Source organism: Cyprinus carpio, chromosome A7 (assembly GCF_018340385.1).
Source record: "Cyprinus carpio isolate SPL01 chromosome A7, ASM1834038v1, whole genome shotgun sequence".
NCBI classification, from domain to species: domain Eukaryota; kingdom Metazoa; phylum Chordata; class Actinopteri; order Cypriniformes; family Cyprinidae; genus Cyprinus; species Cyprinus carpio.
The window spans coordinates 28996419-29023738 of record NC_056578.1 but is presented as its reverse complement, the minus strand read 5'-3'; the positions used below and the strand labels follow the sequence as shown (position 1 = coordinate 29023738).

General features: G+C 39.2%; 2 protein-coding genes across 7 annotated transcripts; one reads left to right on the top strand and one right to left on the bottom strand.

The window, feature by feature from the left end:
* Nucleotides 1-340: 340 nt before the first annotated feature.
* On the top strand, nucleotides 341-18492 carry LOC109091997 (TP53-binding protein 1-like). Of its 6 annotated transcripts, none has more exons than XM_042760710.1 (29): nucleotides 341-504; nucleotides 3128-3333; nucleotides 3418-3487; nucleotides 3566-3647; nucleotides 3768-3814; nucleotides 4208-4324; nucleotides 4414-4468; nucleotides 4705-4865; nucleotides 4964-5084; nucleotides 5417-5505; nucleotides 5597-5796; nucleotides 6209-7460; nucleotides 7565-7681; nucleotides 7833-8027; nucleotides 8376-8442; nucleotides 8662-8745; nucleotides 11550-11841; nucleotides 12707-12766; nucleotides 12902-13051; nucleotides 13463-13683; nucleotides 13953-14099; nucleotides 14349-14737; nucleotides 14817-15008; nucleotides 15284-15466; nucleotides 16002-16190; nucleotides 16683-16777; nucleotides 16877-17073; nucleotides 17950-18086; nucleotides 18206-18492. In XM_042760710.1, the coding sequence occupies exons 2-29, from the start codon at nucleotides 3154-3156 to the stop codon at nucleotides 18385-18387; spliced, it is 5271 nt and encodes a 1756-aa protein (XP_042616644.1). In that variant the 5' UTR covers nucleotides 341-504; nucleotides 3128-3153; the 3' UTR covers nucleotides 18388-18492. The 6 variants fall into 6 exon arrangements, with proteins under 6 accessions (XP_042616644.1, XP_042616648.1, XP_042616650.1 ...); XM_042760712.1 differs by lacking the exon at nucleotides 341-504 and adding an exon at nucleotides 1823-1978; XM_042760713.1 differs by lacking the exon at nucleotides 341-504 and adding an exon at nucleotides 2125-2343.
* Nucleotides 18482-27313, bottom strand: LOC109088896 (gamma-tubulin complex component 4). The gene is made up of 18 exons (XM_019103034.2): nucleotides 27177-27313; nucleotides 26680-26808; nucleotides 26470-26592; nucleotides 26320-26373; nucleotides 25631-25687; nucleotides 25454-25533; nucleotides 25147-25348; nucleotides 22251-22416; nucleotides 22040-22164; nucleotides 20897-20947; nucleotides 20709-20814; nucleotides 20506-20613; nucleotides 20274-20418; nucleotides 20017-20194; nucleotides 19796-19930; nucleotides 19597-19713; nucleotides 18832-18971; nucleotides 18482-18755 (listed from the first exon to the last, which is right to left on the bottom strand). The coding sequence occupies exons 1-18, from the start codon at nucleotides 27252-27254 to the stop codon at nucleotides 18743-18745; spliced, it is 2007 nt and encodes a 668-aa protein (XP_018958579.2). The 5' UTR covers nucleotides 27255-27313; the 3' UTR covers nucleotides 18482-18742.
* Nucleotides 27314-27320: the final 7 nt, after the last annotated feature.

The window sequence follows — 27320 nt, the reverse complement described above, 5'->3', positions numbered from 1 at the left end:
ACTCCTTGAATTCTTTATTTAAAGATTTATGCAGAGTGACAAGGTGACTATTTAATGACCCTTATTGCAATTACATTTGTAATCCTGCATGCTACTCACAGGCTTATCTGACCATGATGTGTAAAAAAAGAAAAAAAAAGAAAAAAAATCCCCTTTATCAAAAAAAAATTTAATAGCAAAGTTAGTATTTAATTTTTGTTAATCTGAAGCTTTCAAATTAACTCTAACAGACACGTATGTATGAATAAATGAGTTGGGGGAAAAACACTATCATTTGGCTCTTAATATTCCTGTGTTTTGTTTTGAAATATGTTAGTTCCTATTAATTACCATGCGCGCGCATATCAAAAGATGCCAAGGCACCGTCAAGTGACACTCAAGTATCCCCCCCACACACATCCCATCATCTTCATAGAGATAATCGACTCGCACAACCTTTCCTTTCTTCCTGCTTTCTTCCAGAAACAGACAAGCCTGCGGTTTAGCACGGGACCCGTTTCTCAGGTAATGAGCTCATTTTTGTAAGATGTCGCCATCGCTGTGACTTGCATTTTGTGCTTCAGCGCGATGCTTTGTGACCGCTGGACGAAGTGATTTAATAGTCTGTTATAAAGGCGTGCTAGTCCAATGTAACAATGGTTCCTCGTGTGAGCACATAATGTCGAGAGGATAACGCGTCGTTTTATTTTACCTGATGCCTTCGATCCCGAGACGACAGGCAACGTAAGCTGTCATGTGCTTGATTAAAAATGTGGTGTTTGAGGGATACGTAGCCTACAAATGTTATTTCGGAAATGCCAAAAAAGGCTGTAGTGAGCGGCCATCAATCGTTGGTATCGACATTATGTCATCTCATATATGTTTGCAGCCACTAAACCAGTGAAATGCATGATGCAACACAACACATGATGATGATGATGATGATGATCAAAAACACAGAACTGAAGCAGATTTATTTATGAAACTGATGAGGACATTTCTGCAAGATCCAAAACATTCTGTCAGACAAATACTTTTGCCATCACAACATAAATTAATAAATTTTAAGACACGCCAGAATGTAGGCTAATTATGACAGGGTTGACAGTTTTACAGTTTCATTTGACATACAAGGCTTGTACAAGGTTATTTTTAAAACAAATATATACGAGAGTCACAAATGGCACCTGTTCTGTACAAAGATCCTTAAAAATATGATTTTAATGATTTTGTAATTAAAACAACAACTACATATAACTAAAGAACCAGCTCCTATATAATTTTACCCTGTGTTTGTTAATTCTATTAATATGAATATTATTATTGGCAGTGTTGTAATAATAATAATAAAATGATGATATCAGCTTACATCTCAAAGTAGGTCTATCAGATCTAACAATATTCGTTAGAATAAATGAAAAGAAAAAAAACAAGATTACCTCAAGATACTGGTTTATCTCAAAGAGATTTTGAGCGAATTTCAATCAAAGATTGAGCTCTTCTAAGGCACATGTTTATATTTTGTGTCTTACTGGGCTCTGCCTTCAGTGGGCGTGTTTTGATAAACTATCTAACTTTGCCATGTATCAATGGCGTTTGGATAAATCCCTGGAGCAAGTTGCAACAAACCCCTTAAGTCAAGAAACCCGTTAGTAATAATACTCTTAAAGTTATAATTTTAAGTTTTTTTTTTTTTTCAGCTAAAACACGAACAGATCCACTTGCGGCTTTAAACATCTGCGCAATTCCGAATCTTTAGTACAAAACCCCGCCTTTACGCTGCTCTCTCGGCCAATCAAATCAGGTTTTCTAGCTGTTCGGTTGAGCCAAGAGCTTTCGTGTCCAATCAACGGCGAGTATTCCTGCAGGGTTTTTTTTTGCCGCGAAGTAAAAGGTTTCGCTAAGGTTAGGGTGTGAAAGTGTACGGAAGGTCTGTACGTGCACTGTAAACTGTCACACGCTCGCTGATATGGATTAACACCTACCAGGAATCCAGCAAGTATGCTAGCTATTTTTTTTCCTGCTGTGTTTTACAGAGAGGGCTGCTTTGGTTTCAGGCTGTAGATGCAGTGTTTGCTAGCTAACCTTAAGTTACCTGTACATCCGTGCATGCGCACTCGCTCCGTGACAAAGATGTGGAAAGGCTTTTCGTGGGAAAATGCGGCGTGTAAATAATCCACGTGTTTGGCTGTTTGAGTCTTAGCAAATCTCTTGTGCATTTGGTGGTGTTCTTTGGTCGCATATATGTTACTTTAGGGATTGTTTGCATTGATTTTACTCGTCATCTCCTGCAGCGAGGAAGCAGGAAATCTCGCGATTAAAGATTAGTATAAAATAAATTCAGCTTTCATGTACAACATCTCGGTAAGCCTGGTTTGTTTAAGATGTAAAACTAAAAAACATATTAATGCACACGCAGTTTTTGCCATAATATCCAAAATGCCGTACACTCATATGAGATAAAGACACTGCATACAGCCTCCAAAAAAAATATATATATTTAAAAAAAAAAAAAAAAACAGTTTTTCTTTTTTTCTTCTTGGAGCGAGTCGCTCTCTTTTGGGCGCCGCCATGTTTACATCACATGACCAGGCCTAATTAAAACAACAACAAAAACAGCAGGATTTTAAATAAAATATGAAATGGACTCATGAATAAAAAAGTTCACCAGGAAAGCACTAAAATAGTGAATATTCTGAGATAGAGGATCATGATTTTTCTGTCTTTCTTCTATGTTGTGATTTACATTAAAAGCTGCAGAATTACATTCTGTTTGCATCATTGAATCATTATTGTGTACCACTGTAGAGCTACTCTGAAACAATCTGTATTGTATAATGTATAAATATATGGTATTATAGAAGTAAGGTGACTTGACTAAAGTATTTTAATACTTGAAATGATTTCAGAAAGTCTAAAAGAAACACACGACCAATCTTTGACCGAGTAGCTAATAATAACATGTTTATACAGTGCTTTTATCTTGTTCACAAGGTGCTTGACAATGCGTAAACATAGAAATAAATCTTAACCAAACCCCTCCCAAACACATAAAATTGTGCATTATGAAATCATGTAGATACATCAGTTGGTTTTTCATCGGTCTTCTCTGTGTTCTAACCCTCGTGTTTGATCTCTGTGTATGTAGACTTCTGCTAACCCTGTCCCATCCTTATGGATCCCGGCGAGAGTGATCTTGATTCAAGTTTTCCTCAAACAGAAAACCCCTGTCTCATAGTTGAGGACTCGCAGCCTGACAGCGTGGCCCTGGAGGACGATCCTGACACCAGCTACCGTGCCCTTCTCGCCCGCCGCCTCTCTAACCTGCAGCCCACATCACAAAGCCCTGTGCTGGTGAGACATCTCAAGCCATAACAGCTAGTGTGGTTTTTCTGTAAAGACTCTGAAAATTGATATGGAGTCATCATGTCTTTGCAGGAGCTAATTTCTTCCCCTACTAAAAGTCGTTGTTTACAAAAAGATACGAGTGACGGTACAGCCTGCTCAGGTGAGTAAATTAACTTGTGAACGTATGAGATTTCACTTATTATTTGTTTATTGAAAAAGGGTTTTTGATTTGTTTCAGACAATTTGCAGTCCAACCTGGGTTCAGCAGCTACAGAGCATAGTCAAGTTTTTGAAGTTCACTCTTATCCTGTCTCAAAAAGGTACTAAAATATTAAGCTGGTATTGAGCAGCCGTGACACCTTATACAATTTCCACGCAGAGAGAAATATTTCGTTTTACTTAAAAAGCTTTTATTTTAGTTTGTAATTGTGTTTATGCAGAAGTGTCCCAGAGCACATGGAGCCTGAGGCTAACTCCACCACACATGGTACGATAAATATCAGTGTTTTTAGTATTGTCTGTGTGCGATTATAGTATTGATATTTTTAATGATCGTTTATGTTTGTTTTCCATTTTCACTTTAATTTTAGTTTTTTTTTGTTAGTTCAGTTTTGTGTTTTTTGCTATTTTTATTTGTTTTTATATTTCTATTTAGCATAATTTTTTTATTTTAGTTATTTAGTAATTTTAGTACTTCAACTATTTAAATGTATCTTTATTTCTAGTTAATTCGAGCATTATTTCAGTTAGATTTAGTTAAATAAAACAACACTGAAGCAATATCAAGTAGTGTCACCGTGGCCATTCATTTCTTATGATGCTGCTTTACTAATAAAATGCTTGGCAGTATAATTGAATGTTTGTGTTCATCTGATCACAGATGAGATGTCTCAGTTTGGTCTCTTGGAGCTGTCGGAGAGCCAGGGTGTCTTTGAGGAAGATGAGCAGAATGAAGCTCCTGCAAATCAAACAGACAGTCAGAAACCAGCCAGCCAATGTTTGTTTAAATTGTACTGCAAACTATTGACCTGCTGCCCTTTAGTTTTCAAGTTTTTTTAATGGGTTTCTGTTCATTTTCTCTGTCAGGTGGATTGAAGAGTTCAGAAAGGACACCATCCAATCGAGATGGAAATACTACAGGGCAAGAATCTTTTTTTTTTCAAAAGCAGCAGTGTTGATAGGGCTGCGCATTTAATTGAAAACTCAAGATTATTTTTACGGCTTCCATGCAATTCTAAACCACAGGCTTTAAATTCGTTTTTTGTAATGAAGCATGAAATTTTAAGAATTTTTTTTTTTCGTAATTCTACAGTTCTAACTAATGGTAATTTGCCCAGTTTTAGTTTGACAGTTCTACTTTTCTTGATGATATTGTAGGTCAGAGGTCAGTTCAAGCTGCCCTTCGAAGCCTCAGGATGGGGAAGGCAGGAGGCTCAGTATTCAGGCTATACTGCACTCTCAGTTAACTGACAGTCAAGAAGATGAAGAAGATGTGCTTGTTTCCTCACAGGATGACATGTTTGAAAAGGAGAGAAATGGTGTGTAGACCCAAATTATTCCACTTATTATCTGTTATTGCCTAATTATGTTTTTGGTTTAGTTTCTTGTTGTTATCAAGTCATGTTCACTAAAACAGGCACCAAGGCAGACAGCAGTGTTTCAGAGAAAGAACAACTGCCAACATCCACACCTGCACATAGTCTTCGCTTGCTTCATCTGTCTGGACAGGGCACACTTGTACAGGAGAGTCTTTCACAGTGAGTGGTTATTCTTAGCATGGTTTAATGATACATTTTTTTTTTTAGGTTGGAGGGTAAAATTAAGTGTCTGTTATTTTATAGATTCTAGAAAAGGCAAAGAATATTAACTAAGGATTTTCCAATATCTAACATAACATAAATGCTATATAATCTTCTGCTTAGTAATAGTTCACCCATAATTTTAATATTGTTATCATTTACTCATGTTAATGTCTTTGATGACAAAAATTTAAATCTCATTTTGATCTAATCTGTTTCTCTATGTACACTGAAAAGGTTCATCATGGCATTCAATAACTGACTGTCTGCCTTGTCCTTAATTTTTTTAGGCAATCTGTGGACTTTGTGGCTGCCACTCAGGACAATTTAAGCCAAACACCTTACATTATCCCAAATTCACCCACAGAAAAAGAGCAGAGTAAGTGTGTTTCACATACAGATGAAGCTTATGTGATGTACTTTTTTTTTTTTTTTTTTTTTTAAACACATTCCCAAATTATTCCATTTAGATTATAATGAAGCTGCTGAATCCCCAATGGACACATCAGCCCCCGCTGAAGACCAGCCACCGGGGAGAGAAGAAACGCCAATGGACATGGACCCCTGCCCCAAACCACAACCCACAGCCTCCACTCCAGTGTCCCAGAATTCCCCTGGATTTGTTCTGGATAAAAGCCTCTCTGTCCCCAGCCAGCCTGAATTCTCACATGTATGCATCAATTATTCAGAGTACAGGTGTGGTCACATTAACTGTTGTTTGTTGAATTTCGAGGGAAATCGAAAATCCAGATATTTCAATAGAAACCCATATGATTGGGAATTTTGTGTGAGGGTGAAAGATTTTACCATGCAATCACATCGATTGTGCATCGGGTTCAGGTTGGACACACAGATTTGCCATGTTAACCAACAGAAAGCTGTGCGGTTTGAAAGTGACTTCTGTGTGAGCTGTGCTTTATATATTGCTACACTACTGACAATAGACGATGGTCCTGTTTTGCAGAAATTTCGCTAATTTCGTGACCACACCTTAACTTTGTGTTACAGTCCATAGCATTCCAGTTAAACATCTCTTATCATTCTTTTGTTTACAATGTCCTTTCCATGTTTTCTCAATGTAGGACGTGTTTATTTCCACTCCAAGTCTTGAACATGGGAACAGCAGTCAAGGGACTGAGAGCTCAAAGAAGTTGCCTCACCATAACAGCCCATCAGCATCGCCCAAGCAGACCGGCCCAGCGGAGCAGCTAAAAAAGTCTTCAAGCAGCGGTTCACAGCCCTCTGGGGTGGCTGAGTGCTTTCAGCTGGAGCTCAGCAGTGAAAACAGCAGTTTTGCTCAGAAGACACAGTTGTTCGTTGTGGAGGAAGATAGCCAAGCTACACAGATCGTGGAAGAGGAAGGAACTGTTGGTGCAGACAAGAGTAACTCAAGCCCTAAAAACCATTCCCAAAATGTAAGCAAGAATAGAATGGACCCTGAGCCGCCTGTTAAAACATCAAATTCACAAAGTCTTTCCAAGGTGCCCGACTCAACGAGTACAAGTGCTTTAACCGGAAAAGCAGAAGACTGTGAACCCTCTCAAAAGATCTCACCGGCGGTTATAGGGAAACAGAATATAAGTGCTTCTCCAGGTGCGACTCCGTCCCAGCTTTCTGTCGGTGCAGACACCCCTAATGCACCACAAACAAGTAAAGCCACAGTCGCTGAGTGTTCAAATGCCTCTCCATCAACTGACAGACCTGTAACCCCTGTTCCTGTGCCCCAACAGTCTCCGTCTCAGTCAGTCTTGACTGCATCGTCCCAAAAGAACACGGAGAAGGAAAAAGAACACGTTATTCAAAGCCAGAGACTCAGTCAGCCCGTGACACACAGCCACAGTGTTGTTACAGACAGTGTTAGAACTGCTGAAGAGGAGGAGAGGATGGATGAAGGTGAGATTCAGAGTGTGGTGATAGGTGATGACACTGGGATCAAGCTGGGTTTGTCCGAGAGCCAGGTGCTTTCTCCAGAACCCATGGAGGAGGAGAAGGAGACATCCCAGTGTGAACCCAGCAGAGACGAACACTCCTCCAGCAAAGAGGAGAGCTTCAGTGTCATGGTGCTAGAAGAGAGCCAGAGGGTCTCTCAGGAGAAAGTGAAGGAGGGGAGGTCACAGCCGTTCAGAAGCTCCACGCAACCTGTGAGGGGCTCCGTGCAGGACAAACGTGAGGCCACGGCAAAGATCTCAGGGTCTCAGCCGGTGGGATCAACTGAGGTTTCACCTTTACAGCTTGAGAGAACTAAGTCCCAGAGCACACAGCCTAGTGATACAGGACAGCACAAAAAAAACTCAGACAATGCCGCCAACAAGAGTTTGAGTGACAGCTCTGGAGGTGGGCTTAAGCCTCAAAAAAGTGATCTGTTATCCCTGCTGATTATGTGACCTGTCTCCAGTAAATCCAACTAGTCATTTTTTGTTTCTTTCTTCCCTGCCCAGAGCTTCCGTTTCACTTTACATTGCCCAAAGAGGGCGAGCTGATCCGCCCAGCAGTGAGTTCAACTCCTCCACAGATTAGTCAGCTGAAAAAGACACCGAGGCACAGCACTCCTATTGGTGGGTTTCCCTTTCTTTTTGTTGCATAACATATTTGTATATAAATATCAGTATGCTGAGATCAAACTGCACACCCCTCCCTCTTAACCTTCCTTTCCTTGTTGTGGTGAACCATTTTTCTTTTTCTTTATGCCTTTTTGAATTTTTGCAGAGATGACCTCGTTCTCAGAGGCATCATCTCATACCAAGGAGACGACAATGGTGGCCAGTGAGATTTCGGTAGAGGAGAGCAGAGAGAGCGAAGAGCCAGCCGCAGTGGAGCAAGATGGGAAGCTGAGTCTGAGGATGAAACTGGTGACCCCAGTGGAGGAAGGCAGCTCGGGCTCAGAACATTTCAGCCTGCAGAGTAAAAGCCATTTGTTGTTGTTTTTTCAGACACACTGACGTTTTGACTCATTGACTTACACCAAAAACATGATCATATATAACTATAACTGTATAATTACAATATATACTTTTAATTGTTTATTTTTATATTTGTTGTATACTTTAAATTAATTATTTGAAAAATGGAATTAATAATAATAATAAAATAAAAATGTATAAATAATAATAAAATATATTACAATAAGATATATTATAATAACATATTTTACATATATTTTTATTGTATATTTTTATGTTTTTTTATTATTTAAAACCATTATATACAGTCGGATGTAATGAATTAAGCTTGATTTTAATGCTTCCCCAGAACCACCATTAACAGATGAGGAAGGATCTGTCTCCAAGGCTACCACTGTTGCCATGGATGTAACCAGGTAACCTGCGGTAGTTGCTATGCAGAAGCTTGTCTGTGGGATGGATTCATTTTTTAGCTGTCACTCACAGCTGCTGATTCACTGCCTTAGTCTTTTTATCACATTTGTAATAACTCTGGACTTCATTTCATTTAAAAACTGGACAAAACTGCAGATATTATTTTTCATTGTTGGGAAATTATGTGGTTTATTATTTCCCTGTTCTTGTCTGTCATTCAGTCCTTCTGTGTTTAGCCGTGTTCGGGAGGTCCACAGGCAGGTCCAGGTGGAGGATGATGCAGAGTCCAGTGATCCTCCACTCAGGTACCACACTCCTCCAAAATGTCACACTTTAAATCATCGCCTGCTGTTCATTACAGATAAAAGTATATTTTTTGTAAGTTCTATTAAAAAATAGTGCTTGTTTGCTAGGTATCTTGAATTATAGGCCCTCACAGAGCTCCACAATGAGCATTTACGAGCATTTATGCAAATGTGAAAATTATTTGAACGCACCTGATCAAAACATATAATAACATCACAATTAAAATCCTGTTGTTGTTATTAATCCCTAATGCATGTTGTGTGCAGTGCAGAAAGCCCAGTTAATTATAATGTTGTGCTGAATTTAAGGCATAGTGCATCAATGCATATTGTAAAATACATATTATGAAATTGGGAGTGTGTGTTGGGGTCTGTGAGGAGACGCGGGGTATGAACTGAGAATAGACATGTGCCGATATTCGGTAATGCGATATATCGCGGTAATGAATATGCACGATATTGTTGTCGTGGGCATTTCTAAATACAGAGAATAATTATATATTACAAATTATTCAGAATTTGGAATGCATTTTAAGAACACTTTTCCCATCAACTGGTTAAAATGCACAACACCGCTGTACGCTGCTTTAAAGATGTGTGTGCTCTGATGTAAACAAGCACGCATGAGAAGTACATGGGGGAACACCTGAGAGACACGCTGATGAAAGCACATTCACTCTCTGACAGCAGATGGCGCTAAACTGCAGAAAATGCAGCCCTTACCCTGGAAACCCCGTAAATAAAAGCTGCTACTTTCTAAACATTTAAATAATATAAAATAATATTTGTATATTTCCATAAATTTTTTTCATTTTAATCTGGACTACAACATGCCCTAGATATTGTTTGAAAGTGTTTTGATTCTTTATTGTTCATTAACACTTTACATTAGGGCTTCATTAGTTAACAAACTGCCAATGAAAAAATCTTCTGAACATTCATTAATCTTAGGTATTCCAATATTTAATAACACATTGTTAAAATTGAAAGTTGCAACTGTGCTATTTAATGAGCTAACATGAGCTAAGACTTGAATTTTTTAACAAAGATTAGTAACTTCTGTAGTAAATGTAGCTACTGCTCATTGTGAATGTTAATGCATTAACTAAGGTTAACTAATGAGGTCTTATTGTAAAGTGATACCTATGGGTCTTTATAGTTCTTTTGCGCTTTAATCTGTGTAAAACTTTTAACTTTAAATATATTTTTTGTATTGCTCTATTGTATTTAAATGTTCAGTTATTTTTGTCAGTAATTTTTGTTATAAGAAAAAAGTTATTTAACCTGTTTTACTGTATTATGACCACTTTTTTTAAACTTAATTTCAATACCGTGATAATACCGTATACCGTGACAAAACATTATCAATTAATCGCAACAGGAAAATTGATACCGGCATATCCCTAACTGAGAACCATGCCTTTTTTGCTGTCAACTAAAAAAAATTGTGTTCTTTTATGCACAAGCAACTTCATGATCCTGTGTTTTCAATGTCTCAGAGCTGCTCTGTTTGCAATTAATGCTGCTCCACACAAACTCCATTTCTACAACACTGTGACTTTGGGTCACTTGGGTTAAACGTATGGTACTCCAACCATCTTACCAAATTTGTAATGAGAATCATTTATAAATCATTTCTAAGCTATAGAGATGGTCTACCTGTACTTTTCTGCAAAATTAAAGCTTTATTGTGTGAGTGCTATTAAAGCCCTGTCTCAAGTTACTAGACTCCATAAGAATAATATTGGGCACAACTGACCTTGAATTCTCTTTTTGCTGAGATTATAAATAGAGTTCCCTTGGTGATGGATATCTTTAGAAACATAAAGTGGGTTTGATAGTGCCACTCCTGCCTGGTCAGGGCTGTAGAGAGCCGTACAATGGAGCATGACCCATTTCCACATCTCAAGGTTGGGATGTTTTTGGTTTTGGTCCTTGTCTTTGGTCTGGGTTCCTTAAGGTGTTCTCCTGGTGATCTTAGGGTGCTTTCACACTAGCACTTTTGGTGCACACTCGGGTTCGAATGACGTCAGAGTTTGGTATGTTTGGATGATGTGAATGCTATCTTTCGAACTCTGGTGCGCACCCACAAACTGTACCTGAGTGAGTCCGCTTAAAAGGGGTGGTCTGGGGTATGGTTCAAGTGAACTCTGGTACAGTTTGCTGCTGATATGAACACAATCGTACCAAATTGCAGAAGTGAACCACTTTTTAGAGCTTTAACTAATGATTATTTTTATAATCGATTAGTTGGCTGATTTTTTTTCTTTTTTTGTTTGATTAATCTGTTAAAAAGCCTCTTTTTTTTTTTTTTAATTGACAAATCTCACTTCCTGCACAATGCTGTTCTTCAAACAAATGTGGCAACTGAATGTTATGAAAACATACTGTATGGTGAATATAGCTCTATGCTATACATTATGTAAAGGAGTTATAAAGCTCAAAGTTGGCGGAGGCGGCCGTTGCCATCTTGGCAGCGCGTCACTCCAGGATAATCGAAAATGTTTCATTTCATTTCATTTTTATTTGTTTCATTTTTATTTAGTAACAATAATGACTAACAACAACAAACAACATTATTATTATTACTATTTAATCTCAAACATGTTGGCCAAATTGTGCAACCCCTGCAAACAGCCATAGCAAACGCCATTACATTTTTGTCTTGACAAGTAGCTTCACATGTAAATATATTGTTTTTGTTCATCACTAATGAAACATTAAAGTTATTTAGCAAGGTCATGTGCACTAGACTAAACAAATGTTCTTATGCCTCTGTGATTGTCTCTCCACTTCTCCAACAGGCAAGCAAGCCAGCTATTCATTCCCCCCAAAACTAATGACTCAGGACTGTCTCCCAACTGCCCAAAAGAGACAGCGGCCAGCAGAGCCTCAGGCCGAGTCACTGAAGCTGTACCTCTGCATCCTGCTGGTATGGAAGCAAGCTCTGAACCTCTGGTCAGTGGTCTGTCCACCCCTGCCAGAGAACAAGAGGTTCTCAGCACTTCTGACAAACCTCGAACAGCTGTCCGACAGAAAGCTGTGTCGCAGCAAACAAGTGTGGATATCAGCTCGACCACCAGCCCGCCCAGCAAAGTAAGAACATTTAATGATAAAAGAGTGCTTTACAGGGATAGTTCACCCAAAAATGAACATTTGCTGTTATTTTACTCACCCTCAGGCCATCTGAGATGTGGGTGACTTTTTTTCTTCAGTGGAACAGTAAAGAAGATTTTTAGGTGAAACCATTATTACAAGTCAGCATATGGCAGTTTTTGAGATAAAAAAAAAAGACCAAATCAGTACCTGTGGCTAATGACGATACATTGAGGTCTAATGAAGTGTTCATGACTGTCTAGAGTGTGACCTTTCTGACGGATGCACGGGATCATACTCTTACTCTTAAGTTAATTTACGAGAGATAGAGAGAATTCTTGTGTTTTATTATTAATTAAAATGGTACTTACCTGTGCTTATCCTGGATGCTGGATAAGTGACGTCCGCATCATCAGCTCATGTGTGAGAATCATAGACTGTATAAAAACATGGACGTAGTGTCCGTGACGTCACCCGTAGTTTTCTGAAGAGTGTTTTTGAAGCTCAAAGTAGGCGGAGATGGTCGTCGCCATCTTGGCAGATGTGGCGGGAGGTTGCCGCTTGGTAAGAATGCATTTAGCGTCATTAGACCTCAGTGTATTTTCAGGAGCCACAGGTATTGATTTGGTCTTGTTTTTATGTTATTTGTTTCTTTTTTTTATCTCAAAAACTAGCAGCCGCTGACTTGCATTTTATGAATCATCAAGGACAACGGTTTTTCTTCTACTGAAGAAAAAAAGTCACCCATATCTTGGGTGGCCTGAGGGTCAGTAAATTAACAGCAAAAGTTTTATTTTTGGGTGACCTGTCCCTTTAACCCACTATATGTTATATTTTTTTCACTTTATCTCTTTTGGTTTGACAGAGAGCTGTATCTCAGCAGACAAGTTTTGACCAGTCCGGACCGTACAACCTGTCTGGAAGGGTAAAAGATCTCAATAAATGTTTATAATGACTTATTACTTTTGGTGAATATAAACAGTCCTGCATAATGTCATAGATTGCAAGGAATCCACTATTTTTCAGTATTATTATATGTAAAAGGGCTGTAACTTTTTAGGGAGAACCAAGCACACCAACCAGAACCCATCCAGGCCCATCTTTGCGCAGACATGTTCGGACCATCCAGGAAGTCCGAACAACGGTCACTCGAATCATTACAGATGTATACTATGAAGATGGCAGAGAGGTTGACCGCAAAGTTACCCATGTAAGAAGCGTTGCCTTGGCAACACCGTCATTTTTGTTCATGTTGCTCTAGTTATAATGACATCTTGTGACAATGGTTTTGATTCAGCCATGAATAATTAAATCCAGTGACCAAGAGTGTCTAATAATTGGGACATTAGGTAGTATTTGGCTGGTCATGTCATCTCAACATGGTTCACATAACTCGACCAGATTCAAGAAAATTTATAAGATAAATTGTAGGAATGTTCCTGAGTGCAATTCATGAAAAATAAGACATTCTTAAGACATTCTCAAATAATTTCTAGAATTTCTATTTTTTTTTCCCCTCATAAAGAAAATGACGGCCTTTGATTATTCTTATGAAACATTGACAAAGGTCTTAAGGATGGATTAAGCAGATAAACAAACCTCTGCTGTATCTTTTCTCCAAGAGTCAGAGGAACCCGTGTTGGATCGCTGCGTCGTAGACAATGACATCTCTCCATCCCGCACAGGAAGCTCTATGACATCAGGAGACCTGGCTGACGTCAGTTCACTCTCCTCAAAGGCCCCATCACACCACAGCTCCAGTGGGACAAGCAGTGGGGGCCTGGGCCCTATCAGAATGCCTGATTTTCTAATGCCCCCCAGCCGAGGGGCCAAGTTTGGCCGGTGAGAAGTCATCTTGTCTCTGTTTCCATTACTAACACTCTGCAGTTGACACACGAGTCTCGGATTTGGTCACGCTTGTAGGGAAGTAGGCCCTGTTGCGTAGTATGTCTTGTTTGCATGTACGTTTCCTTCAAGCATGTTCTCACCTTCTCGTTATTAGACACAAGGTTATGATTTTAGTATCTTCTCATGGCTGCTGCTCCCATACACATTTGGTCGAGGGCGTTTCAGCTGAGCGCATCCTCTCCTTGTGTGTGTTTGAACCCCAGGTGGGGGGGACGGCAGCAGCCGAGGACTCACACTGTGGTGGTGGGGTCAGAGGTGACGGATGCATGGGGGCCTCAGGTCACCACACAACTGAGCCCCCGTGGCCGTGCCCGGCGAGGAAGGCCTCCTTCCCGCGGCCCGCTGTCCAGGTGAGGTGCTCCTGGATAGGCTGGCAGGGTCCAAGACTAATTTATAGCCACTTCATGAAGCCACTGTGTTTAATCATCTTGCATGACTCTTGTTCCTTTTTTCCCCAAAAATGTCTGAGACATTAGTGTTAACGCAGCTTTCCTTTGTGGATCATGGATAAGCTCTCTGTTTGCATGATTAATGGGTGTTGTGATGCTCATTGTGTTGTTTTTTCTCTCTCTCAATCACCTGCTAATACTGACTCTCAGAGGTGGCAGGACAGGACAGAGAGGTGGGGCCCATGGCCAGGGTGCATCATCCTCAGAAGAGGAGCATTTTGCCCAAAGGCATGTCCAAGCTCCGGGCAGCCCAGTAGAGGTCAGTGCTACAGGCCACTCTGACTCTCTCAACACCACCTCCCCAAATAACAGCGCTGGGTCCAGCAGTTTTGTTGGGTTGCGTGTGCTGGCCAAGTGGTCATCCAACTCATATTTCTATTCTGGGAGTATCACTCGAGACCTGGGAGAGAACCGTTTCCGCCTTCGATTCGATGACAACCAGGAGTGTGAAGTACAAGGAAAAGACATCTTGCTCTGTGACCCCATCCCTCTAGAGACGGAAGTCACTGCCTTGACCGAGGAGGAGTACTTTTATATAGGTGAGCAGGAACAAACGAAACAAACAGTACAGAACCATTACCTGTCTGAAACCATCTTGATTCTGTCTCTGCTGTTCAGGTGTGGTGAAGGGTCATAAGACTCAAGGCTCTGAGTTCCTTTACTGTGTGGAGAAAGCTGGTCAGAGTAATTGGTACAGCAGAACGTCTGTGATTCTCAGCATGGAGCAAGGCAGCCGCTTGAGGGAGCAGTATGGACTGGGACCCTATGAACCATCTACACCCCAAACCATGGCCTCTGATATCAGCCTTGGTGAGTCTTCAACTGGCCTGTTCAAACCTGTGAAAGTAGAAACAAGTTCTGGTTTCAGGCTAATTATGGAAAACGAACATCTACTGTAATTCTTTAGAATATGTGAAATATACCTTTTGAATGGCCTGTGCTTTTTGACTAAATGGTGTAAAGTATCTACCAGCAGGCGTTAACTCATCCATGCTTACTAGCTAGACTTTGACCTCTTGGTATGCCTACTACTAAATGTCTTGAAACTGCACTACTTTTTTGTCACAGTGTTATTTTGTCCTCAGATAACTTGGTAGAAGGAAAGCGGAGACGCAGAGGCAACTCCAGTGGAGCAGGGACCCCTACCCGCAGCTCCAGCAACAGCCCGAGAAACCCTGGGCCTTCTGGGAAACGCAAGCTCATCAGCGGCACAGAGGATGAAAGGACTCCTGCAAAGAGAGGACGCAGGGGGGGAGGGGCCAGAGTGGGTACGGTGCCCCTTGCAGACAGACTTTATTAATTCAGCAATATGGACCAAAGCTTTTGCTCAATTTTAGAAGAATGTTTTATTGTATGGCTGATTTTATTGACTAATTTGGTCTTTTATTGTTCTGGGTTTTTTACATTTTATTCATTTTAGTGGTTATGAAATTGTTTTATATTTATCTGTAAATGTATTTTAAAATGAACTCAGACGTATGAATGACAAACCGTAGTGCTTTTCTCCCCCGTGTTTCCAGTGTTGTATGTAACTGTCAGATTTTACAATATAAAAACATCTGATAAACCACCTGAAGGTGTGAATAAATACTGCTTTTGATACAACTAAATGGAGTGCAGATCTCCAGCTCTAAACCGCAACTGGTATGTGACATAACATGCTTTTCCTTTTGTGTGGGTGAGCACTCAACGGGGTTTATGGGAGTGGTGCCTGTGTTTAATTCCTCACAGTTCATTTTACTTCATGGCCTCTTTTTTGTAATCCAACCATGCCATACTTATCCTTTTGTTTCATTTGAACAGGACAGCGTATAGCTGCTTGTAACACATCTGGGAGCGGAGCAGACCTGCCCCCTGACCCTAATGACCTGGTGGCAACACATGGACCTCTGCCTGAAAACTCTTCTCTCTTTATGGGGTTTGTCTTCATGCTGACGGCGTCCTCTGAAAACGACAGAGACTCCAACCACCAGCCAAGCGATGAGGATGAAGGTGAGGGTTAGAACAAATGAAGACTGCATGTGTGATTGCTGTTGAGTGTGCTTTGTTCTTAAGGCTCTGTGCTTTGCTTTGTGATGATAAAGCATCATACAACATATGGGGCAATGATGTCAAGGCAGCAAATTTGCCGTTTAGTATGGTTTGTGGAATGTTGTCTTGATTTCTGACTAGATTTGTACTACATTTTTAAATTAACTTTCGAAAGAAATTAATACTTGTATCCTGGCAGAATTGAATTGATCAAAAGTGACAGTAAAGACATTTATAATGTTGCAAATGATAATGATGCTGAAAAATCAGCTTTGCATCACAGGAATAAATTATATTTTAAAAATGTATTAAAATACAGGACAGTTATTTCAAATTGTATATTTTCCCTTTTTTTAATAAAAAGAATAAATAATTGCAGCATTGGAGAGCATAAGACTTGGATGTGTGTTTGTACGTAACGTGATTTCTAAAACACTTTTTCTCTCTTGTTAGAGTATGTTCAGAGAGCGCCGTACAACAAACACTATACAGTGAGACAGCTGGAGGCGGGAGGAGGAATGATCCTGCTTGACTTCAATGAAGAACAGGTGAGCTCATATTCAGCACCACTCCTCTCTGTCCTGCAAGAACTGCACAGCATCCTTTTTTTTTTTTTTTTTTTTGCTGTGTGTTTTCTGCATCGTCAGTGTAAAGCAGCCTATCAGAGCTTGCTGATCGCCGACCAGCACTGTCGGACCAGGAAGTACCTGCTGTGCGTGGCAGGTGGAGTTCCCTGCGTGTCTCAGATATGGGTGAGGGACTGCTGCCAGGAGAAGAAGCTGGTCAACTATAGGAACTACCTACTTCCTGCCGGTCTGGGGCCAGAGGGACGCATTGTGGAGTGGTAAGAGCTTGTCTTGTTTGGATATGACTTATTTTCTCATCTAATATTAAATAAAATGGGTTTTCAAATCCAGCCTTTAGGACGGACTGTCGGCAAACAATCCATTGTTTCATGGTAAACATTGTGTATCTACACAAGAGTTATGATGCCAAGAAGCCTGAAGAAAGTGACTGTGATAGTGGAAAGAGAGTATAAAATAATGGGGAATGAATGTTTAGACCAAAGAGTATTTACAAAAATCAGATTTTAGTTACATTTTAAACCGGCTTCCTGTAGATTTAAAAACTGCCATCAGAAAAGCCCAAACTCTTAGTTGTTTCAAGAAATTGTTAAAAAAAAACATCATACACTTGTATTATTATGAAGTTTACTTATTTTTATATTGTACTGTAGCACTTTGAGTGTGAGATGCTAATTATTATTATTATTCCATATGGAATTGTTTAGACTGCTGTTCTGCAACAGAACAAAGCTGAGTTTAATTCAACAACAACTGGAGTAATGATGGGGGAAGTCTTGGCCTAGTGGTTAGAGAGTTTGACTCTTAACCCTAAGGTTGTGGGTTTGAGTCTCAGGCCAGCAATACCACAACGGAGTTGCCCTTGAGCAAGGCACCGAACCCCCAACTGCTCCCCGGGCGCTGCAGCATAAATGGCTGCCCACTGCTCCGGGACTGTGTTCACGTTGAGTGTGTGTGCACTTTGGATGGGTTAAATGGAGAGCACGAATTCTGAGTATGGGTCACCATACTTGGCTGTATGTCACGTCACTTTCACTTTCAACAGAAAAACATATTTTTGTTGCCGTTCTGAACAAAACCTAAAAAAAAGCCTGAATTGTCTTTTTGTGAATACATTTTTCTTGCTCTATCCTCAGGCATCCTCGCTGTAACCCTTTTAAAGCTCTAAAGGTGGTGCTCATATCAGAAGATCGTGTGGATTTGTGGACTTCTTTGCTTTCCATGGGTGGTGCAGCAAAAGTTCATCACCATAAAGAAAATGAAGACCTTTCTGGTGGGTAATAGTACACTTAGTTCAATGGAAAAATGTATAGAGCTTTAAAGATGCATAAATAACTGGTGACAAAGGGACAAGAAAACCATATTAAAAAGTGTGATTTCAATTTTCGACAGACATTCCAAACATGAAGTTTGACCTGGCAGTGACATCATCTGCATGTCCATCTGAGGACCTGAAACGTGTGGCCCAGGACATGCCTGTTGTCTCTCTGGAGTGGCTGATTCAGAGCTTGATCTGTGGAAAGTGCCTCAGCTATGACAAAAACTCAGAATTCTGTCACAACCCGTCTACATAAACCGTCCTCTGGTGTCTTCTCACATGTATTTTAAACATTCTCTGTGTTTTAGTGCATGCATTTTACTGTACATAGTTTTTATGAAATAAAATCATTATTGTTTCACTTGTCTGTTTTATTTCACAACCAAGATTACAAAGCATATGGTATTTACAAATTTAAAAGTGTTCATGTTCATGGAATAGTTTTACGTCTCTAAAATGGCATAAGATAGTTGAAAGTGCAGAAAAAGCATATTGTCACATATTGTCAATAATTTAAATATACAAATCAACACACTTATTGTATTAGGCATGTTTTAATAAGCTGAGATGCAGCATTGTATGAATTTTGCCTTGAATCTTCAGGTGCCGCTTTATAGCCCAAAACTGTAGGACAAAAAATAACACGAGTTACATTTTAACATGTATCAGCTCACTAAAGCACTGTAGCAGTCATGCCTACCTTCCCAGCGTGCCTCCTGCCTGTGTGTAGTATTTGTTGTAATCTAGTCTTAACAGCAGTTGTGCCAAATCAGAGTTTATCTGGTGGTTACGCACACTGGAAAGAATCTTGAAGAGCAGGAACGACTGACGACTAAAACCCTGAGAAGTAAAAGTACAGCAATCTTACACAGTTGATATCTATCAAAACCCATAGAAAAATTAAAAAAATCACACTAGGGTAAATCATAATTATGAAATAAAACATTGAAATTGTGGAGTAAAATGTTTACCTTTTTATTTTGACAATTATGCATAACATAAAAAGTCCTGATTTTGAAATGATTCCAAATCCAAGATTGTATTTATGGGAGCCCATTTCTTATCAAAATATTTGGTAAATCATAATTATGACATAAAAACTACATTATGCCAAAGTATCTCACTTTTACCTGCCATGATTGACTTTATCCCAATTTCAACTCGTCATAACTATAATAATGTTTCGTTTCACTTAGCATCTCCTAATTTTAAGTCTTAACTGACTCATAAGTTTGACTTTTTATATCATAATTATGACTATCATAATCGACTTTTCACTTAGTAGCTCAGTTTTGACTTTCATAATTAGCTCATTAATTTCATTATTATGACTTTCTTCAGTTTCGATTGTCAAAATCATGACCAAAGCATGCTTTTTTTCCCCCCTCATGAGGCAGAAATGGGCTTCCATAAATAGTCTTGCATTTGGAATAATTCCGAAAACGATTCACACAAGCAAAGCTACCTTCACAAGAATATCCAGCTGTGCTGCTCCTCTTTCATCCAGAGGCCCGAGGTTCTGACTGACCAGGGAACAGAAGCTGTGACAGAGCTCCAGAATCTCATTCAAGCAGTGAAACACCTGGGAGAGAAATAGGATTGGATCAATAGCAGAACACGGCCTAGATTATTTACATAAAGGGAGGTTTGTGACGGACACTCACAGGCTTGAGCAGAATGAAAGACTGTGCAAGGAGATTGCTGAGGAAATGGTCATGGGCCAATCGAATGCTCTCAAAGTCTCGTGTGGCGTTGATCTGTTGTAAGAGCTGTGAAAACTGGGACTCCAGAACATCCACCTGAACAGCAATGGAGGAAACACCACAATAATTATATTATGCATTATTTACTAAAATATCTTTAGTGTGTGTTGTCAAGTAGTAACCTGAAGGTAATACTGAAGGTTGTCCACTAGAAAGGCCATGTGGTTGCGGAGTCTCCATTTAACAGCGTCCGTCTGGTTTGATTTGAGATGTTTGCGCTGCATCTGCAAGGCCCAGCAGTGCTGCAGCTCAGACTGGACTCGACGCACACTCAGCAGGTAACGGAACACGACGTTATACCTGAAATCCAACAAGGGTTAACTAACTTCTGTGGTGTTCATAATGTTTATTTAAATGCTAACATAAAACAATGACCTACTTCTCCAACACAGCTGGAGTGAAGAGAATATGTAGGGGCCACTGAACCTTGTAAGCCAATCCCAGCGCTGCCCAGCCAGTAGGCGGAGCCTCACGAGGAGAAGTCTCCTGTGGAGGAGTGGTGCCCTCTCGATTCCCAGAAGCCTCTGCAAGCATAATTATCCGATCCTGAGAAGTAGTTCACATGTGGAAAGAGGTGGTGAAGGATAAACTAGCTAGTCAGGAGGTAATACCTTTGCTTTCTTTCCCTTGATAGTCTACGGTGAGATGCAGGAGTGGCAAAAGATTGTCATCGTCTAGCAGCACTTTATGAGCTGCTTGCTGAAATGCCACATTGACATCTGAAACAAATGTAGCAAATTCAGAGAAATGATGAAGATGAAAGAAGAATTTGAGGAAGCTGACCTCATTGTTTAGAAGAAAAGTGTCTTAATACCATGTTCAGTAACGGCAGATGGTGGGGTTTTCAGCATATGTTGAGCAAGGTCAATGAAGACCTGGTACAGTTCACCTCGCCCCAACAAGTAGAAGTCCTTTATGATCTGAAACAACAACAAAACATTCATTGTGAATGCAAAAGTGCACCTGCAAAAAAATATCATCAAGAAACAGCTCTTTATTTACCTTCAGCTGCCCCAAAAGATCTGATTCTTCAACCATCAAAGTCCATAAGTGCTGCAGGAAAAAGACAAACACAGCTGCATCTAGACACCTGCTAGTGCTGTTAGCTTGGGTGAATCTCATGAAAACATGCTCATATTTTAGCTTGAAAAAACTTAAAGGTGCTGTATGTAAGATTTTGACTCATAAAAATACCATAATATGTTTGCAGATATTTTCCCGGGTTGCCAGTTGGCAGAAAACACAGTGTATTTTATTTCATTCATTGTCAAGTGCGCTCGTTCCTGTTGGTGTCATCAATCTGGCAACCTGTGGGTCAAGTGTGAGGAGGAGGGGCCGGGTGAAAAAACCCTCTCCAATATTTTGAATTTGGAATGCAATACCTAGTTCAACCACTCTGTGTCAATTCTACATACAGCACCTTTAACATTCCTTTACATCTTTTTTTGAGACTTCATTCATTTCCATGGCTTTTCCAGTTCTGAAATCTGAATCTAATATGTCCACATTTTCCATGACTGTGGAAGCCCTGCCACTGATCTTATAATCTTTTATTTTCTCATTATCAATATAATACAACACAACGTGTCAAAACAATGTAAATTTTAAACCATTTTTGGTAACACTTTTCAATAAGGTTCCATGTGTTTACATTAGTTAACAATAAAATTTCAACAATTATTATGTATGGAAAAAATACTATGGAAGTCAATGGCTACCATCAACTGTTTGGTTACCAACATGCCTCAAAATATCTACACGTTTGTGTTCAACAGAAGAAAGAAGCTCACTCAGGTTTTGAACAAGTGGAGGGTTAGGGTTAGGTTTTTGGGTGAACTTTCCCTTTAATATATGATTAAAATCAAAACATGAATCTGTGCTAACTTGACCTAACAGTGAACAGTTGTATTTTTTACAAACTTAACTTTAAAGATCAATAAATACTGTAACAAATGTATTGCTCATAGTAAGGTAATGCTATCTAATAGGACCTTATTGTAAAGAATGGATGACAGGTTCATATTCATCTCACGATGTCTAAGCTTCATTTAACTTTTGATTACGAGTTCAAATATGACCCAGAGAAGGTTTTAGACATGTTTCATGGGATTCACCTTCGTATACCAATTTAGTTACAGGACAAACCTCAGCGACTGTGCTCCGAATGCCATCCACAAGATTCTCAAAGTCCACCAGACTAAAGAGAGGCTGCTGTTTGAGTCTGTGGAGCTCCGCTGCAAACATGTCCTCCTGGTGCTTCAGTATAGACCCTGGCCAACCACACGAGGGCAGCGTTACGAAACTAAACCATCACAAACACACCTGAACAACAGCAGCAAAATGCTCTTCTGCTCACCAGCTCGGGATGGGCTCTGGTTGTGGTTTTCAAACATTTGCACCGACTCCCCAACAAATAAGATTTTTTCGGCTACTCGAACAGGGATGTATGAGGGAAGCATCTCCACACGCAAGGAGAACTGCTGCAGGGATGGTGCGAGCATGTTCTCTTCCTCAATCAGTCTCTATAGAGGGACAGTAATGAACAGAAGACAGTTTAATCCTAGAACATGTATAAACTGTGATCAATCACAGCCAGTAACTGCTGTAACATGCCAAATTTCTTTTAACGTTCAAGCAGAGTTTGGCTGATTATCATAGTCTAATCACAGTATATCATATTCTTATGCTTTACAAACTTCATAAAAGTGTAAAGTGAATAAGACGACTGAGAGCAAGTTAATGTGTCTCAACTTGACCATTTGAGTGCATTTTTATAGGACTCAGATGGGTATGTTCTATGCGATTTTTTTGATAGAGGCAAACAAGCTACAATTCTAGTTTGAACATTATTTATTCTTTAGACATTGTTCTTTAAATAAACTAAGTATCAGCTGTATACAAAGTGACCAACTTTTGGTTTTCGACCACTGAAAACATGCGTTATACAACAATCTGAATGTGGAGCCGCATTGGGCTCCCCATATCTCTGGAACTGAACGATGTAGGGCCTTGAAAATGAAGATTCCAAAAGAAACGTTTATTAAGAACTAGAATCTAAAATCATATTGCAATATCTTTTATAGTTCTTAAGTTCCAAATTTTGGAAAAAGAAACTTTATGGCACTCAGATAGGTGTGTTCAATACAGTAGTTATGACAGAAGGAAACAAGATTCATTTCTAGTTTCTATTTGTTCTTCAGACATTCCTCTTTAAAAGTAAAGAAAAATCATCTGTATGCAAAGTGACTCACATTTAGTTTTTGACCACTGACAATTAAGCAATATGCTTCTGGAGCCATAATGAAATTCCAGTATTTTTGGAACTGAACCATATAGGACCTTAAAAATGATGTTAAAAGGAAAATTTGTTAAGACCCAAAATCTAAAAGGGCATTAAGATGACTTTAATACTTACAGCCATTTAAACTGGAGAAAAAAAAAACTGAAAAGTGCTTTTTCCCCATTTTTGAATGGTCACCGTTGGCACAAAATGCAACAAAGACTGCTAAAGTCAACAGATTTTACTAAGAGACCTACCGTTCTCTGTGTAAAAATAACATCATGATGTTGCCAGCTTTCTGAAGTCATGTTCACCCCCCTGAAATTTGGCTCTGAATTTCAAAGGGAAAATGTCATTTTGACCCTCCTCTACAAACAGGGTTATCTGCAGGATTTTTAAGCTCAAATTTAAGACTTTTTAAGACCTGCACAAATAAAATTAATACCGTATGAGCGGGGTAGAGCTATGTCTGTTTTAACATATGACTGTAAAAAGCATGATTTACAGATCAGATTTTTACAAAACTAAAAGTTTCATTATATGATAAACTTCACATTTCAGTCATATAACCATTTAAAAAAAAAAATGAAGGAGTCAAAAGTATCAATTATATTAATTTAAACTATTATTATCATCAATCGATTATTATATGAAATAAATATATTTTACTGTCTTAACTGTTCACATTTACAACTCTGTGTGTCTTAATTGTTTAGATTTTTATAATGCATTATCTTCTTATCAATCCACCAGTTCACATTTACAGCTCTGCGTGTTTACAGCGTAAAAACATGGGTTGATTTTCACATTGGTCTAAATCAGGGGTGTCAAACTCAGTTCCTGAAGGGCCGGAGCCCTGCTGAGTTTAGATTCAACCCTAATTAAATGCACCTGATACAGCTAATCGAGTCCTTCAGGCTTATTTGGAAACTACATGTTATGTGTGTTTGAGCAGTATTAGAAGCAAACTCTGCAGGGCTCCGGTCCTTCAGAAACTGAGTTTGACACCCCCGATCTAAATAAAAACAGCAAATTCAAATTCACTTTCTGCCAGCAGGTGGCGCTTTTGCAATGGCAGAAACAGAGCTTCATAAATTCATCAACACACTTTTTCTGGCTGCAAAATATTTCTGTTTTTCTCTTTTTTAGTTTTCAAGGCCTAAAAATATATGAAACAAATCCACTTTAAACTTTTATAAGGCCTCCAAAAATAACTGGCAAAACTTCTATTATAATGATTTTATCTTGGCAATGTAATTTGATAATTTTCTAAAAATAAATTTTTTTAATGAGTAATATTTTATATTTTCTTCAAAAAGTTTTAAGTTTTCTTTAAAAATATTTTTTCTTTACAAAAATTTTTTTTAATTGGTCCCTGGCAAAACATCTATTTATATATACATCTATATATATATACACAGCAGATGTTTTGCCAGGGAGCAAATTTTTTTTTTTGTAAACTTGATAAAAGTGTATTTTATATATAGGGAGAGTTATGTGAGTTGAGGCTGTGTTTAAAGCGAGCACATGACAGTAATGGGGTCCAACTTAAATATGTACATACATTTCAGGATGTGGTGCATCCTTAGGAATACTCACTTTGGATCTAAAATAAACTGCTTTCAAAAAAAAAAAAAAAAAAAAGTGGTCTCTTGGCTCACCTTTTCCCCAGTGAGGGGTAAATTGAGCCTTGGGAGAGGGTAAGTTGAGCCACATGGAATTAAAATTTACCACTGATTATCAAAGCAAGGGAATTTCAATAAAAATGACTTCCTAAAATCTCTGTGTGAGCCTTGTGATGGACTGGCCGTTCATGCAGTGAGTTTCCCCACCTGTTGCTCAAGACGCTGGGTTAGGCTCCAGGTGAATAAAATGGATAACCCAATTTTGTTTAATGTTGCCTACAAACAAGGGGTGGCTTAACTTCCCCACAGGCTCAAATCACCCCGCTCTAACTTATTTAGTTGCTCACCAAATCCTGCAGCTCACGGAGCTGTTTTCCACTCAGTCCTCCGATACCCAGGTCCTCCTCCTCTTCCTCCTGTGCAGCTGTGGCTCCGCCTGCGCTGGGGCCCTGCTTGACAAAGAACTCCTCGCTCTGATCCAGCAGCAACCCGTGCAGCATCCACGCAGCCAGCTGCTTATACATCACGCCATGGCACACTGCAAGAATCCTGCAAAACAGACACTACCATTAGAGCAGTAAAAATAGAATTCTGTGTCTTACATTCCACCGCCACGTGCATTAGGGGTTTTTATTTGGGTTTTTGTGAGCTCACTTCTCTAAGGCCATCCTGACAGGAGGCAGTCCTCCACAGCTGTGCTTGTACACAGTCTCTAGGATCTGGCAGCCATGAATCTGTTGAAACAAGAAAGTTTCAGAAAGGTTATTATTTTCAACCATGCACTCTTCTAATCATTTACTGCAATCCGGTGGCTCCCGTCAAGCTACCAACCTTCTGAGACTTGATAGTCTCCACAACAACCATCACAGAGGGGAAGAGAAGCTGAAACTAAACAACAGAATAAACTGCAAGTCAGATACAGTGGGGTTGAAAACTTGTTTTCATATTAAAAATCTACGACTTCGTTTGATTTCATTTAAACTAATATTTAGAAAATAATTGAAACAACTATATACACACTACTGTTCAAAAGAGTTGGTTTTGATTCTTTTAAAAGAATCTTTTATGCTCAACAAGGTTGCACATATTTGATATACTATACAGTAAAAACATAATATTGTGAAATATTATTACAATTTAAAATTTTCTATTTTTAATATTTTAAAAAATTAAAAAAGCAGTCATCACTCCAGTCTTCAGTGAAGTCATTAGAAAATCATTCTAATTTGCTGAATTGGCACTTATTATTATCAATGATGAAAACAATTGTTCTGCTGTATAGTATTTTGGAAACCATATATTTTTTAAAGAAATCTTATGTAACATTACAAATGTCTTTTCTGTCACTTTAAATCGATTTAATTGATTCTTGCTGAATAAAAGTGTTAATTTCTTTCCAAAAATAATAAATATTTCTGATCCCAAACTTTTGAACCATAGTGTAAATAGATCAATTATGTAATTCAGCTGATTTCAGTGGACTGGATGTATAGGTAAAAGATCTGGAAAGTTTGATTTACCTGTTCCAGCATGTAGTTTACGTGAGAAATGGAGAGGTGTGGATCACCTAAAAACTGTAGGGAAAATGTAAATAGTATTAATAAGGTTTCATTTTTAATATTATCTGCAAATACAGCCATAAAAGGACTTCAAATGTAAACTCCAAGCACCTCTTTTTCAAGGTCCAGTAAAGCCTGCCGATAGGGCTGCAGCATGGAGTTGAGCCCGGTACAGAAGGCCCGCAGGTAGATGCCATGAAGCCCAGTCTGGCTCGGCTGGCTGGAGTAATGCTCCTGCGAGACATGTCGACGAAATCAGACTTCAGCCTTGATCTGATCAGCTCCTTCACACACAGTGCATGCAGAACACAGTCAGATTACCTGCTGGTGGACATGACCCGTGTGCTGCTCGATGAACTCTGTGAAGCGCACATAGTCAGTGCCCATTTTACAGAGCCGGTTGAGGACACTGGTTTCACTGGGGTGGAGGAACGGAAGGTCCTGGGACACCTGTGATCAGCAACACTTAAATCCTCATTTCATACTAGCATACCACTAACATAGGACCACAATACTATTTTCTTGGGCATAGCATTTTTTGAAGTACTACAGAATACTATGGTATTACCATGTTTTTGGCCATGCATCATGATAATACATTTTATGCATTATATCATGGTATTCTCTGGAGTACCACGTAACTATCGCTTGTATACGTTAAGTGTATTAATAAAATAACAATAGTACATGTTAGCTAAACATTATCGCGTTACTTCCGTACCGTACAGCCATCATGCAGTTTATTCAGTATAATACAGGTATACACACAGACATTATTAGATGCATTACTGACAGAGTAACGTTACTGCATTCAATACCTGCAGTCCATTCCGTTTATTCCAGGTGAATATTGTCCCAGGATATCCACTCAGAGCCAGCAGCAGCTCATGGATCATTTTTTCAATGCTGTTAGTTAGATAGCGTATCCAAGTGAAACTCACGATAATAAAAAAACAGTTCGT

Bases quoted from the DNA above. Each gene is read 5' to 3' on its own strand.
- LOC109091997 (XM_042760710.1), top strand. From the start codon at position 3,154: ATGGATCCCGGCGAGAGTGATCTTGATTCAAGTTTTCCTCAAACAGAA. The intron at 13,052-13,462 runs GTAAGAAGCGTT...TCTTTTCTCCAA, and splicing joins TTGACCGCAAAGTTACCCAT to GAGTCAGAGGAACCCGTGTT. The intron at 15,467-16,001 runs GTACGGTGCCCC...TCATTTGAACAG, and splicing joins GGGGGGAGGGGCCAGAGTGG to GACAGCGTATAGCTGCTTGT.
- LOC109088896 (XM_019103034.2), bottom strand. From the start codon at position 27,254: ATGATCCATGAGCTGCTGCTGGCTCTGAGTGGATATCCTGGGACAATA. The intron at 20,948-22,039 runs GTTTGTCCTGTA...TTTTTCCTGCAG, and splicing joins TTCGGAGCACAGTCGCTGAG to CACTTATGGACTTTGATGGT. The intron at 20,195-20,273 runs GTAGGTCATTGT...GTTGGATTTCAG, and splicing joins ACTCCAGCTGTGTTGGAGAA to GTATAACGTCGTGTTCCGTT.